Here is a 19653-nt window from a genome sequence, read left to right as displayed (position 1 = left end):
TTTTTTTTATCTGTTGCTACTACCTAAATACTCCACCGCAACACTTATGAACTTATTATGAATAGCTGAACAAGAAAAGTTCTTCCATATGTTTGTCACCTTTCCGCACTTTGATCAAACATAAACTTGGCAAGATTTATAAACCTCGGATACAAATCTTGGGGACATGCACAATTATCATGATTAATTTTTCCAGAATCTATTGGTTGTTTCAAGCATCTACACTATCTTGGTTTTCGGTATGGGGTAGCAAGTAAACTTTGCCTTGCTGGTCAACAAAAGTTAACATGGTTTTCCGCATTAGACAAGCCTACTGCAAGTGCTTGATTTGGGTTCTCATGACAATATCCGTTTCTCCTTTGGTGAATACTCCCTCTATAAAGAAATATAAGAGCGTTTAGATCAGATCAAACACTCTTATATTTCTTTACAGAGGGAGTACATGATTAAGCTCATCTAACATGCGGTATGTTATCTATGCTTAAAGTCGCTCAATGTTCGAGTTTCTCCCTTGTTTCCATCCAACATGGAGCACCTCACATCAACTCTACTCATAGCCAAAAACTAATTCCGAAAATGACACCCCCAAAACTAAACTCCCCAAAAATCATGGGTACGGGGAGGGTGGTTTCTGATTGATGCCCAAAACATTAACCCCAAAAGCACATCTTGAAAAGCTATTCCCCTGTTTTGGCCATATACTTCATAATTGAACTTCACTTCCAACTTCATAATTCAAGGTACGCAATTAAACATAGCTCAAATAAAAGTTAAGTCTAAGATAAACATAACTAAAACCTAATTGAACATCACAAAAGTCAAGCCTTCATACCATGACACACAACTATATGCAAAAACTTAAAACTGTGTCACCTACTAGGCCTCGTCGTTAGATGAAATATCGATGAAATCTTCAGCCGCCACTAGTATCTCATGTGTTCCCTCATCAGCAGGAATGTCCCCTTGTAGCTCCTCCCAAGCCTGGTCGTGAGCTATGTGGCGCCTCGTATGCAGAACGCTGCTTGCAATAGGAGAGCTCTCTTACGAGGCCTTTATTGTGCGGCGCTCGTTGGTAGCGTGTTGCTAGTGGGCCACATGCTCTCGGTGATACTTGGCATGGGAGGCCTTGATTGTGTGGTGCTTCTCGATGTTACATTGCTTACGACGAGTTATGCACAATAGTCTTTGGTAGAGGCGAATATGGCAATGATCTCCTCCTCTAGCTTGTGCTTGAGCTGCTCATATTAGGTGAGAGGGGGTCGAACTTAGAGCTAGATTCCACCTCCATCGTCAGGTCATTGTTGCTGAGCTCGATGACAGGAGAATCGCGACAAAGCTCGACGACACATGCCCACGCAACACGGATACGGTGGTGATGTGGCACACCATCATTAGCAGACTCATTAAGAAAGGATGGTTTTGATATGGGGGCAACTGTAGATAGATGAAGAGGAGGCAAAAAAAATCGACGGAGGTGGAACCACAGATGATAGTTGGGAGCCATGAAAATTCATATAGATGCCCTTATTGGATTTTGGTGTTCAATGACAAACAGTTGAGGGGACTAACATTTTTAAGTTTATTTCAAGAAAAATAGTCCTCATGTTTTGAGTGATATCAATTGTGGCCACTAGCTCCAACTTTTCAAGATATTGTTTAAAGTCAAAGTCCTCAAAATAATCCACTTTAGCTACTCTACTCCTATGTTTTCTCGAGCCGCGATACCACCTTGGTTTCCTACCCTGTAATACTGAACCCGTATGGAGTGAGCTAACCCTTTCCAGCAATCCCATTTTTTCCAACGTCAGAACTGTCGCTCAGTTTGTTCCGGCACTGTCGGCCCATGTTTCTTGAAGCCTTTCCTTTTTGTTCCACTACTGAGCATAACTATTTTCACAGTACATCTGAGCACTTTCGGTGTACTTTTGTATCGAGTTGCAACATGGGTCGGTACTCCTGGGTAAATCCTTCATGTACTTTCGAGCATAGTTTTCAATTGATAACTACGTTGTTTACTATGGTACTATAGAGACGTTGTTTTACATGGTACTTCTGAGTCAGTTATATTCCCGTAGAAAAGACCCACCTTTTTGTTGTCTGAAACATCCGCTCTACTTTACCCCGGTACTTCTAAGTGTTGTGTTTTCAATGAGGATTTCGATGCATGTTTTGTCCGTTCAATATTTTGAGCGTGTCTGGTAGTTCCGAGATATTTCTACGGTACTTCTAGGATAGTTACCTTTTTCAGATAATGGCTAGATTTCTGTCGAGCTCTATACATAGACTTGTATACCCCTTCCTTGTGGCAAAATAATTAGTCATTTCACTCCATTTGAATTGCGACTTCTTTCAAGTCTAGAGAGTCCCAAGGCAAGAATGGAAGTAAGGAAGTTCTTGGGTGATTCCATGAGCACTTTCATGATTCTTTAAAGGCCAAGCTCATGTATTTTTCTTAAACCCCTACACCTAGTGTTCCTATCTTCTTACAACATTTGTATCATATGTGAGAGAGAAGTACTTTGAGGACTTCTACGAGGTGACTTTGCTTCGCTTGTTACTTTTGGGTTCTTGAGAAGTACTTTGTTTAAGTATCTTTTGAGGAGTTGTACCAAGTGACTTTGCTTTTTTTGAACTTTTGGAGGGTGTGCATCTCCTAGACTGGTTTTTTTTGCGGGGCACATCTCCTAGATGGTTAGAGGTCAATTGATAGCCATCAACCGTCATATTGTTAAGGAATCAAGAGAGGTCGGGAGATTACCTTCTCTGTGCAAAGAACTACCCCGAGTGAGGCTTGTTTAAGCCATGGTGGAACATGTTGGTTCTTCTTAGTGGGGTATAACTGCCTTTTGGGCATCCACTAGACAGGGTTAAAGAAAAAAACACTTTTTGGGGTTGGATGTGTTTGGCTATCGATTAGAGCTGCTCTCACCATGGCGGTTGGCAATTTCATGACATCGAGGAGTTTGAATGTCTTTTGATGAATCCCTTTTCTCCTTTCAGTTTTCAAGAAGTCATGTTTACCCTTGACTCATGGTTGAGGTGTGATAACCCAGAGGAGGGGAGCGGGGCAAAGACAGTGACATTCATGTGAGTGATGAATCCATTTGCTTCGTTTCGTAACAACGGACATTGGATTCATATGTTTCCTATGGTTTGTATTAATAATAATTGTAAGAACCTATTTCTGTAGGCCATTCTTTTTTCTCAAACATTTGTCATTTTATTGTGCCTGTGAGGCGGTTTGTCTGCAGGGGACATACGTATTTGGGGACGTGGTTGTTGACATATAATGTGATGTCTAATCTCTTCCATCAGATCGGTCTTTTGGTTGCATTGGCTAGAGCATATGCACTTCTATATGGTATCCAAGCCAAGAGGTCTTGAGTTCAAGATTCGGCTGGCGCAATTACATTGCAGCCCACTTTCAGTCCATGTTTAGGCCTGAGGAAGCCACACGTGAGGGGGAGTGTTGACGTATAATGTGCTGTCTAGTCTCTTCCATCAGATCGGTCTTTTGGTTGCATTGGCTAGCATATGCACTTCTATATGGTATCCGAGCCAAGAGGTCTTGAGTTCAAGATCCTCCCAACGCAGTATTAACTAAAACCCGCCTCCCTTCATCAATTTGGACTTTTAGATGAGTTGGCTGGTGCATGAATTCAATAGTGGTGGTGTGATTTCTGTCTGCCCTTGTGATTTTTGTGGAGATGTGGTTCTTATCACCATCTCCGCACGTCCAATTCCCTATGAAAGACTCTTTACGCCTCTTGGTCCCCACCGCCCGCCGCCGTATATAAGCATATGAAAATGCTTGCCTCCTTTCCACTAAGGGTCCTCATCTCACCTCTGGGGCTCACCCGTACGTCACTTGGCGCTTCTTCCAAATCCTAAGGCGGTGTCTTCGACATCGTCAAGGGCTGATGCAGCGATGCCCTTGACCTCGAGCCCGCCCAACCCATCGGCGGCTCGACCTCATGATCACCCAGGCTGCCGGCGCCCGGCAGTGTCCGGCCCTTCCAATATCATATGTCCGTCAACCACTGTTCACTGCCGGTGCACCTCTCTCTCACATTCTCCGCCACACTTCGGCCCTCCCAGTTGTCCCTTCCTTCCCCACGAACACTGAAACACCGGTGTCACCTGTTTTCTATGGGTAATGCATGACGACGAGCACTGGATTCACCTGTTTTCCATGGTAATTGCATGTTGTGTCAATCTTGTCAAAAACATTCATGGTTTTCTAATCATCGTTAAAGGTGTTAATCAGTCATCTAGTACATCAGTGCATCCAATATGCCCCATACATCCAGGCCTCTGCACTCCAGAGATTTACAAAACCCATGCTCCAAACTAATAAATACTCCATGGCCCCATGCTCCTGAATGAGATGGGTACACGGCATGTCGGATCAATTCCATGCTTCTGTTCAATGCCATCGCCAGGTCATCACCGCCCACCCTACGCCGGTGAGATGGAGTCGCGCCTGCGGGTAGACCAGCGATCGACGGTGCCAGTTTACAAGAGAGAGTTTACATGAACCAATTGTCATGACTCGGCTACAGCTACTCTCTGGCCCTGGCCATTTGCTTCCCTTCTCTTCTGCCATCACACAAACAAATATCATCTTAGTACAGCAGCAAGCACAGTAACAAAAGTAAGCACGAGTCAACTAGACCGCAAGAAAACGCCATGGAGGCGCGGAAAGAAAGCGGCACCTCGGTGGAAATCGAAGACTTCCTAGAAGTTGAGAATTGGCTGAACATCTCCCTCAAGCTCCTCCTATCCTCCTCCGAGGTCGACGGTCTAGCCTCTGAAGCAACAGACATGAGAGTTCCACTGGTGATAAGAGGCAGCTCTTGCGGGATATCACCACTACCGTCTCCTGGTTGGCATCGCACAGCCTCCTTGGCGGCTTCCAGCCCAGCGTCCGTGAGTATAGCTTTGAGATCAGCACCGCTGAACCCTTCCGTCATTGATGCGACAAGTTCAAGATCGGCATCGCTTGCCAGAGGAAGCTGAGACAATGTCCACAGTTCTGCCACCAGTCAGAATAACGACAATCTTTGCCAAAGTTTGTTCTCATAGCGTGTATTTCCAAGTACGTAAACAGGAGCATATATATGTCACCACCCAACCCACAGAGGTAAATCTCAAGTTTATTCTCATCATGTTGAACAGAAAGCAAATTGGACACACCATGTCATACCTACAGTGATAGCAGAAGTAACTTTCTACAAGAAATCTTACCTCCTTTGAGAGCACCCTGAGAATGTCCAGACGTTCATTCCATTGCGGGAAGTCGCAAAATACAAGCCGATCAAATCTTCCAGGTCGTAATAGTGCAGCATCAATTTCGCGCGGCTTGCTGTATTTGCAAGGAATAACCAAAATTATTCTTCACAGGCACGAGTGATTTCTATAGAAGAATTTGAGTTAAGGGGAAAGAATGCAAGCAAAGGTAGCCAGAAGCAATTTCATAATCAACACGTGAGAGAATCAATATGGCTCTTTACTTGGGGAAGTTACTTCTATTTGAAAATGAATGGGGTACTTAGCAAAGTATGCACTTTATGCCCCTATTGACCGGAAATTCATGCTTTGGATCAAACTTCCCACAGGAGCAGTATTTTGGTATCATGGTGCTATTTTAGAAGGTTAGATAGTAATAGTATAGACTAAGAAAACCTGCCGAATCCTGCCTGCTGGTAAATGACTGTTTTTTTTTCTTTCTAAAAATTATTTTGGAGGGTCTAGAATTTGTTTTCTTTTTTACAGGTAGCAGATAATGCATCTGTTACCCTTTGCAGTAACTTACTTGGTGGCAGCAAATACAAATACTCCCGTCAGAGCTTCTACACCATCTAATTCCGTCAAAAACTGCACAAATGGTACAAAAGTAATTCAAGTAAGCAATCACATTTTGTTTCAAACCAATTAGGTAACATGGATGTTATTAAGAAGCAGGAGCCTGCGTTGATTTTACCTGGTTGACAACACGGTCAGTAACTTGTGTACCATGTTTTCCTCGCTGTGGTACAAGAGACTCGAATTCGTCAAAGAAAAGTAAACAAGGTAACGCAGCAGCTGCCTTTGCAAACGTATCACGAACCTATGCATAAAAAACTTAAAATCAGAACCCAATTATACATTGTTTAGTTTTTAGAATGCTTTTTATCTATTACTGATTTACAGCTTATGGTTGACTAGGGATGTGTAACTATGCAACATAGTATGGAAGGTAAACCTCTAATGGATCGTGAAATGCTAGTAGTGGCAGAGCAAAAGGAATGATAAATCGTTCGACTCTTTTGCTTCTGTAAACTAATTAGGCCACTGCAATCCTGCCCGTTGATTCAGAAAAAGATAATCAAATTCAGAATGATGGTTCCTCACATATTGCTCAGTAGAACCAATGTACATATTCATCAATTCTGGCCCCTTGATTGGAATGAACCGTAAAGAATACGCAGCAGCTACAGATTTCACAACATGGGTTTTGCCACAGCCTGTTGGGCCATACAGGAGGATGTTCGATCGCAACCTTACAGGAGCCCCAGCAGAAAACTTCGGATATTTTAGTGGCAATTCAATAGTCTGCAATGAAGAATGAGAAAAGGTAAGCAGGAAGCTCCTGAGCAACAAACACGGAATATTTCATTCTCTCTGTTCATGAAACTTTGAGTTTGATGAGACAATCCTCCAACATTTGGAATTATTATGTGTGCATACCTCTTTAATAACATTTACAACTTCGGAAAGTCCTCCGACATCTTCCCATCCATTGCTAATTTCAGGCGAAAATTTACTAATATCACGCATCGCAACAGGAGAAAAGTTCCTCATGGCTTTCAGGAAGTCTTCCTCCACCAGATTTACAGTAGAAGACCCAAGCAAACGATCCGAAGCAGCAAGCACAGTGTTATCAACCAAAATTCCCTACAATACAGGAGTACATAAGGCATGATCAAAACTAAAAAATACAAGCAAGAAAGAATACAAAATAACCCTGAGCACAAGTGTAGACCAAAACAGAAGCATGCTCCTGTTATGTCTTTGCTCCATCAGGTCTATGATGTGAACTTCAAAGCTTAGCCAGGTTCCAACCGTTAGGACATCTTTCTATGGTACCATACAAAGTTTTACGCAGTAACTAATACACCCAAAAGATTAAGTTGCTGAAAAATAAGTAACCAAATTTGATTTTTTCTTATAACAGACTCCAAATGCCAAAACATTCCAAGCGAGAAATAAATGACTCTTCATAAAAAAAATCATAACATGAAATGCATCATTATGGAAAAATAAGACTACCAAATCATATGCATCATAACCATCACATTTCGAAGCAATGTTGCTGATGATTTCCGCAGTACATAGTAAGTGAAGCTTGACAATTGTCTGCCTCAGTATCTCTATACGAGCAGGCGCAGACAAACCAGGAACTTGGACATGAAGATCAAATCTCCCTGCAATAAAGATTAGAGTGTAAATATGTTCGCACACAAACACGTCACCGTGTACCCTCGACGCCGGGGGTGATGCACCGCAGCTCACGTCGAAGGAGACCCACCGGAAGCGCGGTACGCAAGACAATCCGGCGGGCGCTTTTGTAGACCCGAAACCCCACACGCCCGGGAGGGACCCCGTCAGGGCGCGCGGCGGCTATGGGCTGCCCTAGGTCGGCCTGACCGCCCCTAGGGCCTCGAGGTTCGCCGCCCTGCAATGAAGAAGAACGAACGAAGAACGAGGAAGAAGAAGAACAAGGGAGAAGGAAAAGTAAAGGTAAAAAGTGTAGATAGATTTGTTCGATTGTGTGTTGTTCAATCGGCCGTCACCTCTTGTCTATATAAGAGGCGGATGGACTTCCCGTACAAGAAAAGGACTTGCCTAGCCGTCCAAATCATCAAAACCTAATAAAACACGGACTATTCACGACCCCCGGCCCGGATGTCCGGCTCAAGACCCGGATGATCCGGCCTAGCCCAGTTTTTTGACAGCAGCTCACTGTTTTGGCTCTAGAATCCTCATACGACCTCGGATTTGGACGTTTTTATATCCAAATCAACCTTCTCGACGAGACGCACAACTTTCATGTTGAACACTTTTTCATCTGAGGTCATCTTGGGGGTGTTTCGGGCCGTTTTCTAAAGTCTGCAGCAGAAAAACGTGTCCGGACACCCGGACGATTGCCCGGATTGTCCGGCCTTTACCCGGATCATCCGGAAGTTGATCCAGATCATCCGGCTTCAACTTTTAGCTTCTGTTGTTTTGGTCAATTTTTCGGCCCTAGGCCGGATGATCTGGACCCCGGTCCGGATAATCCGGCCATACAGTGCTGCAGCACACAATTTTGACTGTAATTTTTGCATACGAACTCGGATGGGGATGATCTTTATATTAAAATCGTTCGTCTCGACGAGACGAAGAACTTTGCAGTTGTAACTTTTTCCATCAGAGGCCATCTTGGGGGCGTAATCAGCCGAATACTGTTCTGAACACAAAATCTCAATATTTCGAATACAACTTCGGCCTTAGAGATGAGATCGGATGGCTATGGCCCAAATATCAATTATGTTTTTGACCATGCCAAAATCTGGTGTCAACACATGCCCTCCTGTTTTTGGCAAAACTTGTGTGCCGAAAAATAACTTGCACGAAGTTTGTTCTAAGCACGATGTCAACACTCCATCGGCCGTTTTATACGTGCTTTGGACGATAAGTATATACCGGCCATTTAGATTAGCAACAAAAATGAAGCTAATCGAACATATAATGATTTGGTAATACCCTTTCATGATGTAAGAAATTATATTGCGTCCATGGGTCAAAATAAGTCCACGGAGGGTAACCAGTCATACCCGAGGATGAATTCCATGGCATATGCATTAATGACATAGTTGAAGAATATGGATGTTGTTTGAACCGTAGATTCTGATGTGCAAACCCTCGACTTGGTTGTTCGAAGCTTGCACTCTTCTCTTCCTTCACCTTTGTCGCACTTATTGCAATGGAATCTTGCATATTATTCTTGTTTTTAGTACTTCCTTTGAGAACCCATGCCATGTTCATCCTTTCAAGTTCTTGTGCACTAAGCTTTTGTACTTTCTTCTTTTGCCAATACGGTAAGCCGAGTGGGCACCCCGGCTACGATTTTCTTTGAAGTAATGGCAATTCTTGTTTTATCTTGGGCACTCTCAACTTCCTCCCTTCAGATTTGGCACTTGATTGACTCTCAACAATTGATTGCTTCATCTCATTGCCTTTAGTAGCCAATGTCAACATTTTAGTTGGCTCTTTTTCTTTTGAGATCAAATCTGAAGTAGCACTCTTACGACCATCTCTTTTAACGCGGTAAACTTGCTTGACCACCTCCTTTCTATTCCTTGAGCATTGGACCGATTCCTTATGATCGAAACGGTCTTTAGCATGTGATTGTTCAAATGTTGATCTTCTCGGAGCTGCATAATATTGGTTAGATGGTCTAAAATAAGATGGAGAGTGTGCCCTCGTATCATACCTGTCCCATGATGGATATGGATCTATATGAGCATAGGGAGGCATCCACGACATTGGCATTGGCGGCCCAAAATAAGGATATGAATATGTTGCATTAAAATTATCACTTTGCCAATACCAATCCTCATATTTGCGCCTTGGGGGTGATCTTGGTTTCTTTGCATGATTTGGCCGATAAGCATTCTTCTCTTCACTCTTCTTTTGATATTTATCCAATAGTTTAGTGAAGGTGATTTTTGATCTCTTACACTTGCGCTTATTTCGGTATTTGTTTCCTTTGGTTGTGCTTGCACCAATCATTGGATTTGCTTGCTGCCCCCAGTCCTTGGCGTCTCCATTGTAGCTTCGATGAAATTCTTGCCCTCAAAATTATGTTCATTATGCTCTTCAACAATTTCTTTACTTGAAAGCTTGACCCCATCACCTACAGTTTTTACCTCCTCTTTAAATGGATCGGCTTGAAGCAGCCGACGCAAAAACTTTCTGCCATCGAGACCAATCGGAATAGACTGGTCATCTCTTGGTGTCTCAACAAATTTCAATCGTCCTTTTTCAATGACCGATTTAACTATTTGATGAAACATATTGCAATCCTCAAAATTATGTTTGAACGAATGATGCAACCTACAATACATTCGTCCTTGAACTTGTGGCTTGACATGGTGATCAAGAATTCTTATGTAATTATTTTTCAGCAATAAATCAAATATTTGGTCACACATGCTTGAATTGAAGGTAAACTTCTTGCTTTCTAGCCGGTCTTGTTGTGTGAACGGCTTTGAAGATAAGCAAACGAATGGTTCAGATTTAGAATCTTCCCATTCGGCTATACATTGTGTTTTCCACTCTATCTCCGGTGTCTTTGGATAAGATATTATATTAGCATCGGATTTCTCAAAAGAAATTAACCTTGGCTTTAAACTTCCGATACGAAAATATTTAGAACACACATGTCTCAATTGAGACAAAGTGCAAGCCAAGTAAGAAATAAGCAAAGCTACTCAACTAGATATGAACTTTAGATAAAGCAACGGGGAAAGCTTTGGCCACAACAATAAGTCATTATCGGTCTTTATAAATGGTGCAATGGGTTGACCGATATAGTCTATAACAATTTTGTTGCTAACAAGTAAATTACCCTTCTTCATTGGTCTTTCAAAATTACTTATTAGAATTTTTCTTACAGAAGCATCGACAATAAAGTTGCGACCAAATCGGAAGATAGGCAAGTCACTTGCTAGACATACCTCTTCAATTATGTTGGGAGAGCATGATGGTTGTATCACTTGAATAATACTTTGTTCCACTTTTGAATGACTCTCCAATGCCTTGGCATCCTCTTTTTCTTTGATAGATTCGGTACACATACTATTTGATTTGGCTTTTTTAATAACCGAATTAACTTTGTTATCCGAATCACCACTCTTTCTTTCTTTGATTTGCAAGGTTGCTTGTCCTTGTCTAAATTCAGCAAACATTGTAGCTAGTCTATCTTTAAGCTTTTTTCGACCAATTTCAGCCCAATCTTCATCGGATTGCCCCCCAATACTTTGAGACGCTTTCAGCAATGGTGTGTTGCCGAATTTCTGTAATTGTGCAGGGGCAACATGATATGCTGCGTTACTAGGTAAAGACACATGCACTCTGGTAGAATTCTCACTTATTCGGCCATGAGCATGAAGGTGCGGAGCCGAATCACGAATATCTACAATTGCGTATGGTGCTGAAAAATTCGTACCATGAGGTGTAGCATACGATGTTTGAGGGTAATTGGCCGAATAACTAGTAGTGGCATGGCCAATTCCCCTATCCACCGGCACGTTTGGATTAACATACTGCAAGTTATTTGCCGATGAATAAAAAGTCGAAACACTTTGTTGCATACTATTGGAAGTTCCTACATGGGGTGTCTCAACATGATTAACCGAACTCCTCATGTTGTTCATCGGCATATAGATTTGTGGGGTTGCCGATGCATGGGAGTTGGGATACATATGTTGCATGTTGCTAAAATTATATGAAGTTGAAGTATGAAGATTATTCTGAATCGGCTGTTGCACATAATTAGATGCATGATTGATAAAACTAGGGCTAGCCGATACAATATGCTCATTAGACGATCTAGCAACAACATATGTATTATTTGCATCTACATAAGTGAATTGGGTATTCATGTTACCTTTGTAGATTGCAAACCCTAGATGACGATCTCTTCGTAGCAAGAACGGGCTGGAGACCGTTCAAAGCTTCGTCCCCAGCGGAGTCGCCAAAAAGTGTGTTCGCACACAAACACGTCACTGTGTACCCTCGACGCCGGGGGTGATGCACCACAGCTCACGTCGAAGGAGACCCGCCGGAAGCGCGGTACGCAAGACAATCTGGCGGGCGCTTTTGTAGACCCGAAACCCCACACGCCCGGGAGGGACCCCGTCAGGGCGCGCGGCGGCTATGGGCTGCCCTAGGTCGGCCTGACCGCCCCTAGGGCCTCGAGGTTTGCCGCCCTGCAATGAAGAAGAACGAACGAAGAACAAGGAAGAAGAAGAACAAGGGAGAAGGAAAAGTAAAGGTAAAAAGTGTAGATAGATTTGTTCGATTGTGTGTTGTTCAATCGGCCGTCACCTCTTGTCTATATAAGAGGCGGGTGGACTTCCCGTACAAGAAAAGGACTTGCCTAGCCGTCCAAATCATCAAAACCTAATAAAACACGGACTATTCACGACCCCCGGCCCGGATGTCCGGCTCAAGACCCGGATGATCCGGCCTAGCCCAGTTTTTTGACAGCAGCTTACTGTTTTGGCTCTAGAATCCTCATACGACCTCGGATTTGGACGTTTTTATATCCAAATCAACCTTCTCGACGAGACGCACAACTTTCATGTTGAACACTTTTTCATCTGAGGTCATCTTGGGGGTGTTTCGGGCCGTTTTCTAAAGTCTGCAGCAGAAAAACGTGTCCGGACACTCGGACGATTGCCTGGATTGTCCGGCCTTTACCCGGATCATCCGGAAGTTGATCCAGATCATCCGGCTTCAACTTTTAGCTTCTGTTGTTTTGGTCAATTTTTCGGCCCTCGGCCGGATGATCTGGACCCCGGTCCGGATGATCCGGTCATACAGTGCTACAGCACACAATTTTGACTGTAACTTTTGCATACGAACTCGGATGGGGATGATCTTTATATCAAAATCGTCCGTCTCGACGAGACGTAGAACTTTGCAGTTGTAACTTTTTTCATCAGAGGCCATCTTGGGGGCGTAATCAGCCGAATACTGTTCTGAACACAAAATCTCAATACTTCGAATACAACTTCAGCCTTAGAGATGAGATCGGATGGCTATGGCCCAAATATCAATTATGTTTTTGACCATGCCAAAATCTGGTGTCAACAAAATACTTTTTCATAAAGGGTTTTTAAACGATTAGAATCTCTCCCTATGTGGCTGATCTGCAAGCAGCATAATGACTGCATTTTCGATGGCACTCATGGTGGAGATCAAGAAAGTATGCAGGCTTTGGAGGTTGGCGGGCCCAGCACCGTTAGACAGGTTGTTCAAATGTGAGATAGAAAGATAGCTGCTCTTAGGTGGGCAGTAGGTTAGGGGTCAACTTATATCTTGTATTTGTTAAACTACTGTCTTAAGTTGTCATGCCTACAGGCAACTTGCTGTGTTTACAATTCGTCTAATGAATGAAATGATCTCCAGTGGGAAAAAAATGATATACAGATTTCCTGTGTATTCTCAAAGAAGATGATTGAGCTTTAAGATCAGAGAAATAGGTAAGGGATAAAAACCTGAGGAAGTCAACTCTTGAGGAAGACACTTAAGTGACTTAGCTGAAGCCAGAAATGCAACAGGTCCATACCCACACATGCCATGACTTTTATCCTAACCAGAGCATGGAGACACGTTAGTGAAAAAAAATCGGTAACATACAGTACAATGACAAGTGTTATTGTATCCAATGGAAATTTAGGTGTCCCTGGAGTTGATGGGTGTTTCCTCACAGAAAATAAAATAGATAATGAGAGTGTGAAACTTCCGAACAAACTTACTCTGTACTCATCTAGCATGTCTATCAAATATTTCACAATAGCACTAGAATTGGACGACTGAGATTTTAGGTTGTCCGGGGAGAATGAAATTAGACTGTCCAGATCACTCTAGTAACCCATCATCTACTTATTACTTCCCAATGCCTCCCTCTAGGCCCAAACAATGGTGAAGTGTCATGTAGTCTACGTTCACATGACACCACTAGAGGGATGACAACATACATCTCATCAAAATATCGGACGAATACCAAATTCACACGACTACTAATAGCAAGACTTCTCCCATGTCCTCAGGAACAAACGTAACTACTCACAAAGCATATTCATGTTATAATCAGAGGGGTATTAATATGCATAAAGGATCTGAACATATGATCTTCCACCAAGTAAACCAACTAGCATCAACTACAAGGAGTAATCAACACTACTAGCAACCCACAGGTACCAATCTGAGGTTTGGATACAAAGATTGGATACAAGAGATGAACTAGGGTTTGAGATGAGATGGTGCTGGTGAAGATGTTGATGGAGATTGACCCTCTCCTGATGAGAGGATCGTTGGTGATGACGATGGTGATGATTTCCCCCTCCCGGTGGGAAGTTTCCCCGGCAGAACAGCTCCACTGGAGCCCTAGATTGGTTCCGCCAAGGTTTCGCCTCGTGGCAGCAGAGTCTCCTCCAGAAAGCTTGCTTATGATTTTTTCCTCGACGAAAGACTCCATATAGCAGAAGATGGCCATTGGAGGGCCACCGGGGGCCCACAAGGCAGGGGGCGCGCCCAGGGGGGTAGGGCGCGCCCCCCACCCTCGTGGCTGGTGGGTGGCCCCCTCTGGTACTTCTTGCGCTCAGTATTTTTTATATATTCTGAAAATAATTTCCTTGAAGTTTCAGGACTTTTGGAGCTGTGCAGAATAGGTCTCTAATATTTTCTCCTTTTCCAGCCCAGAATCCCAGCTGCCGGCATTCTCCCTCTTTATGTAAACCTTGTAAAATAAGAGAGAATATGCATAAGTATTGTGACACAATGTGTAATAACATCCCATAATGCAATAAATATCAATATAAAAGCATGATGCAAAATGGACGTATCAACTCCCCCAAGCTTAGACCTCGCTTGTCCTCAAGCGAAAGCCGAAATCAAAAAATATGTCCACATGTTTAGAGATAGAGGTGTCGATAAAAATAAAATACGGACATGAGGGCATCATGATCATTCTTAGAACAGCAACATATATATATATATATATATATATATATATATATTCATATGATCTCTTATGCTAAAGTAACAATTCAATCACAATTTTTCAAGTATGAATCATAAACTTCATTGAGAACCAACAAACTCTAACCTCAGTCATTGAGGCAATTGCAATTTATTATAACATAGTAAAGAGTCAATATAAGAGCTTTTCAGTAAGTCCACATACTCAACCATCTTTTAGTCTTTCACAATTGCTAACACTCACGCAATATTTATGGGTATGAAGTTTTAATCGGACACAGAGAAAGATAGGGGCTTATAGTTTTGCCTCCCAACGTTTTACCTCAAGGGTAATGTCAACAATAATAGTTCATGAAGACTCACATCCAATTAGCTATATAGATCAGGATCTTTCCAACACATTGTGCTTGCCAAAGGGTTAAATGTAAAAAGGAAAGGTGAAGATCACCATGACTCTTATGTAAGGTAGAAGATAAAAGTGAAAGATAGGCCATTCGCAGAGGGAAGCAGAGGTTGTCATGCACTTTTATAATTGGATGCACGAAATGTTAATGCAAAAGAACGTCACTTTATATTGCCACTTGTTATATGGACCTTTATTATGCAGTCTGTCGCTTTTATTTCTTGTTGGGGATCGTAGCAGAAATTTAAAATTTTCTATGCATCACCAAGATCAATCTATGGAGTAATCTAGCAACGAGGGGAGGAGAGTGTATCTACATACCCTTGTAGATTGCTAAGCGGAAGCGTTGCAAGAACACGGATGAAGGAGTCGTACTCGTAGCGATTCAGATCGTGGTTGATTCCGATCTAAGCGCTGAACCACAGCGCCTCCGCGTTCAACACACGTGCAGCCCAGTGACATCTCCTACGCCTTGATCCAGCAAGGGGAGAAGGAGAGGTTGGGGAAGACTCCGTCCAGCAGCAGCACGACGGCGTGGTGGTGAAGGAGGAGCGTGGCAATCCTGCAGGGCTTCGCCGAGCACTGCGGGGAGAGGAGGAGGACTTGGGAGAGGGGGAGGGCTGCGCCAGAACTTGGGTGCGGCTGCCCTCCCACCCCCCACATATATATAGGGGCAAGGGAGAGGGGGGCCGACCCCCTCAGATCCAATCTGAGGAGGGGGCGGCGGCCAGGGGGGTTGCCTTGCCCCCCAAGGCAAGGGGGGCGCCCCCCTTTAGGGTTCCCCCAAACCCTAGGCGCATGGGCCCTAGGGGGGAGGCGCCCAGCCCACTAAGGGACTGGTCCCTCTCCACACACAGCCCATAGGGCCCTCCGGGGCAGGTGGACCCTCCCGGTGGACCCCCGGAACCCCTCCGGTGGTCCCGGTACAATACCGGTAACCCCCGAATTATTCCGGTGATCGTATGATGACTTCCCATATATAAATCTTTACCTCCAGACCATTCCGGAACTCCTCGTGACATCTGGGATCTCATCCGGGACTCCGAACAACATTCGGTAACCACGTACATCTATTCCCTATAACCCTAGCATCATCGAACCTTAAGTGTGTAGACCCTACGGGCTCGGGAGTCATGCAGACATGGCCAAGACAACTCTCCGGTCAATAACCAACAGCGAGATCTAGATACCCATGTTGGCTCCCACATGCTCCACGATGTCAAGGATTCAATCAATCCCGTATACAATTCCCTTTGTCTATCGGTACGATACTTGCCCGAGATTCGATCGTCGGTATCCCGATACCTTGTTCAATCTCGTTACCGGCAAGTCTCTTTACTCGTTCCGTAACACATCATCCCGTGATCAACTCCTTGATCACATTGTGCACATTATGATGATGTCCTACCGAGTGGGCCCAGAGATACCTCTCCGTTACACGGAGTGACAAATCCCAGTCTCGATTCGTGCCAACCCAACATACACTTTCGGAGATACCTGTAGTGAACCTTTATAGCCACCCAGTTACGTTGTGACGTTTGGTACACCCAAAGCACTCCTACGGTATCCGGGAGTTGCACAATCTCATGGTCTAAGGAAATGATACTTGACATTAGAAAAGCTTTAGCATACGAACTACACGATCTTTGTGCTAGGCTTAGGATTGGGTCTTGTCCATCACATCATTCTCCTAATGATGTGATCCCGTTATCAACGACATCCAATGTCCATGGTCAGGAAACCGTAACCATCTATTGATCAACGAGCTAGTCAACTAGAGGCTTACTAGGGACATGGTGTTGTCTATGTAGCCACACATGTATCTGAGTTTCCTATCAATGCAATTCTAGCATGGATAATAAACGATTATCATGAACAATGAAATATAATAATAATAACTAATTTATTATTGCCTCTAGGGCATATTTCCAACAGTCTCCCACTTGCACTAGAGTCAATAATCTAGTTCACATCGCCATGTGATTAACACTCACAGGTCACATCGCCATGTGACCAACATCCAAAGAGTTTACTAGACTCAATAATCTAGTTCACATCACTATGTGATTAACACTCAATGAGTTCTGGGTTTGATCATGTTATGCTTGTGAGAGAGGTTGTAGTCAACGGGTCTTGCCATATTCAGATCCCTATGTATTTCGCAAAACTTTATGTCATATCGTAGATGCTGCTACCACGTTCCACTTGGAGCTATTCCAAATTGTTGCTCCATTATACATATCCGGTATCTCTACTCAGAGCTATCCAGACAGGTGTTAAGCTTGCATCGACATAACTCTTTACATTGAACTCTTTATCACCTCCATAACCGAGAAACATTTCCTTATTCCTCTAAGGATAATTTTGACCGCTATCTGGTGATCTACTCCTAGATCACCTTTGTACCCTCTTGCCAGACATGTGGCAAGGCACACATCAGGTGCGGTACTCAGCATGGCATACCGTATAGAGCCTATGACAAGAGCATAGGGGACGACCTTCGTCCTTCCTCTTTCTTTTGCCGTGGTCAAGCTTTGAGTCTTACTCAACTTCACACCTTACAACTCAGGTAAGAACCCCTTCTTTGACTGATCTATTTTGAACTCCTTCAAAAACATGTCAAGGTGTGTGTTCTTTGGAAGTATCATCAGGCGTCTTGATCTATTTCTATAGATCTTGATGCCCAATATGTAAGTAGCTTTATCCAGGTCTTCCTTTGAAAATCACTCTTCAAACAACCGTTTATGCTTTCCAGAAATTCTACATTATTTCGGATCAACAATATGTCATCCACATATATTTATCAGAAATGTTGAAGTGCTCCCACTCACTTTCTTGTAAATACAAGTTTCTATCAAACATTGTATAAACCTAAAAGCTTTGACCACTCCATCAAAGCATATATTCCGACTCCGAGATGCTTGCTCTAGTCCATAGAAGGATTGCTGGAGCCAGCATACCTTTTAGCATCCTTAGTATCGACAAAACCTTTTATTGTATCACATACAACCTTTTCTTACGAAAACTGGTAAGAAAACTTGTTTTGACATCCATCTGTCAGATTTCATAATCGAAAAATACAGCTAATGCTAACATGATTCCGACGGACTTAAGCATCGCTACGGGTGAGAAATTCTCATCGTAGTCAACTCCTTGAACTTGTGAAAAGACTCTTTCCCACAAGTCGAGATTCATAGACGGTAACATTACCGCCCACGTCCATCTTCTTCTTAAAGATCCATTTATCTCAATGGCTCGCTGATCATCAGGCAAGTCCACCAAAGTCCATACTTTGTTCTGATACATGGATCCTATCTCGGATTTCATGGCTTCTAACCATTTGTCGGAATATGGGCCCACCATCGCTTCTCCATAGCTCGCAGGTTCATTGTTGTCTAACAACATGATATCTAAGACAGGATTACCGTACCACTCAGGAGTAGTACATATCCTTGTCAACCTACGAGGTTCGATAGCAGCTTGATCCGAAGCTTCATGATCACTATCATTAACTTCCTATTCAACAGACGTAGGCTCCACAGAAAACATCTTTCTGTGTTGCATCACTCTCTGGTTGAAGTAAAGGTTCGACAACCTCATCAATTTCTATCTTCCTCCCACTCAATTCTTTCGAGAGAAACTCCTTTTCGAGAAAGGACCCGTTCTTAGCGACAAAAAATTTGCCCTCGGATCTGAGATAGAAGGTATACCCAACTGTCACCTTTGGGTATCCTATGAAGATGTGTTTGTCCGCTTTGGGTTCGAGCTTCTCCGGCTGAAGCCTTAAGCATCGCAGCCCCAAACATTAAGAAACGACAACTTTGGTTTCTTGCCAAACCAATGTTCATACGGCATCGTCTCAAGGGACTTATATGGTGTCCTATCTAAAGTGAATGCAGCTGTCTCTAATGCATAACCTCAAAATAATAGCGGTAGATCGGTAAGAGACATCATAGATCGCACCATATCTCATAAGGTTCGATTACGACGTCCGGACACACCATTACCCTGTGGTGTTCCAGGTGGCTTCAACTGTGAAACAATTCCACAATGTCTTAAGTGTTTGCCAAACTCATAACTCAGAAATTCTCATTGATCAGATCGTAGGAATTTGATCTTCTTGTTATGATGATTCTTAACTTCACTCTGAAATCGCTTGAACTTTTCAAACATTTCAGACTTGTGTTTCATTAAGTAAATATACCTATATCTACTCAAATCGTCAGTGAAGATGAGAAAATAGCGATATCCACCGCATGCTTCAATTCTCATTGGATCACACGCATCAGCATGTATGATTTCCATCAAGTCACTTGCCCGTTTCATTGTACCTGAAAACAGGGTCTTAGTCATCCTGCCCATGAGGCATGGCTCGCATGTGTCAAGTTATTCAAAATCAAGTGACTCCAAACATCCATCGACATGGAGTGTCTTCATGCATCTTACGCCAATAT

At 43.2% G+C, this 19653-nt stretch overlaps 1 protein-coding gene across 1 annotated transcript in view; it reads right to left on the bottom strand.

The window, feature by feature from the left end:
• Window positions 1-4515: 4515 nt before the first annotated feature.
• Window positions 4516-19653, bottom strand: part of LOC119299829 (peroxisome biogenesis protein 1-like) — a 144310-nt gene continuing 129172 nt past the window's right edge. The window contains exons 2-11 of the mRNA XM_037576968.1: window positions 13572-13679; window positions 13311-13404; window positions 7312-7466; window positions 6730-6936; window positions 6394-6594; window positions 5984-6028; window positions 5816-5877; window positions 5248-5365; window positions 4716-5015; window positions 4516-4599 (exon numbers count right to left, since the gene is read on the bottom strand). Coding sequence (XP_037432865.1) covers window positions 4546-4599; window positions 4716-5015; window positions 5248-5365; window positions 5816-5877; window positions 5984-6028; window positions 6394-6594; window positions 6730-6936; window positions 7312-7466; window positions 13311-13404; window positions 13572-13679 — 1344 coding nt within the window. The 3' untranslated portion in view covers window positions 4516-4545. The remainder of the gene's footprint in view (window positions 4600-4715; window positions 5016-5247; window positions 5366-5815; window positions 5878-5983; window positions 6029-6393; window positions 6595-6729; window positions 6937-7311; window positions 7467-13310; window positions 13405-13571; window positions 13680-19653) is intronic.

The sequence above is a fragment of the Triticum dicoccoides genome, chromosome 5A, assembly GCF_002162155.2.
Source record: "Triticum dicoccoides isolate Atlit2015 ecotype Zavitan chromosome 5A, WEW_v2.0, whole genome shotgun sequence".
NCBI classification, from domain to species: domain Eukaryota; kingdom Viridiplantae; phylum Streptophyta; class Magnoliopsida; order Poales; family Poaceae; genus Triticum; species Triticum dicoccoides.
Note: the sequence above shows the minus strand (reverse complement) of the source record. Positions and strands in the feature narration are given on the sequence as shown.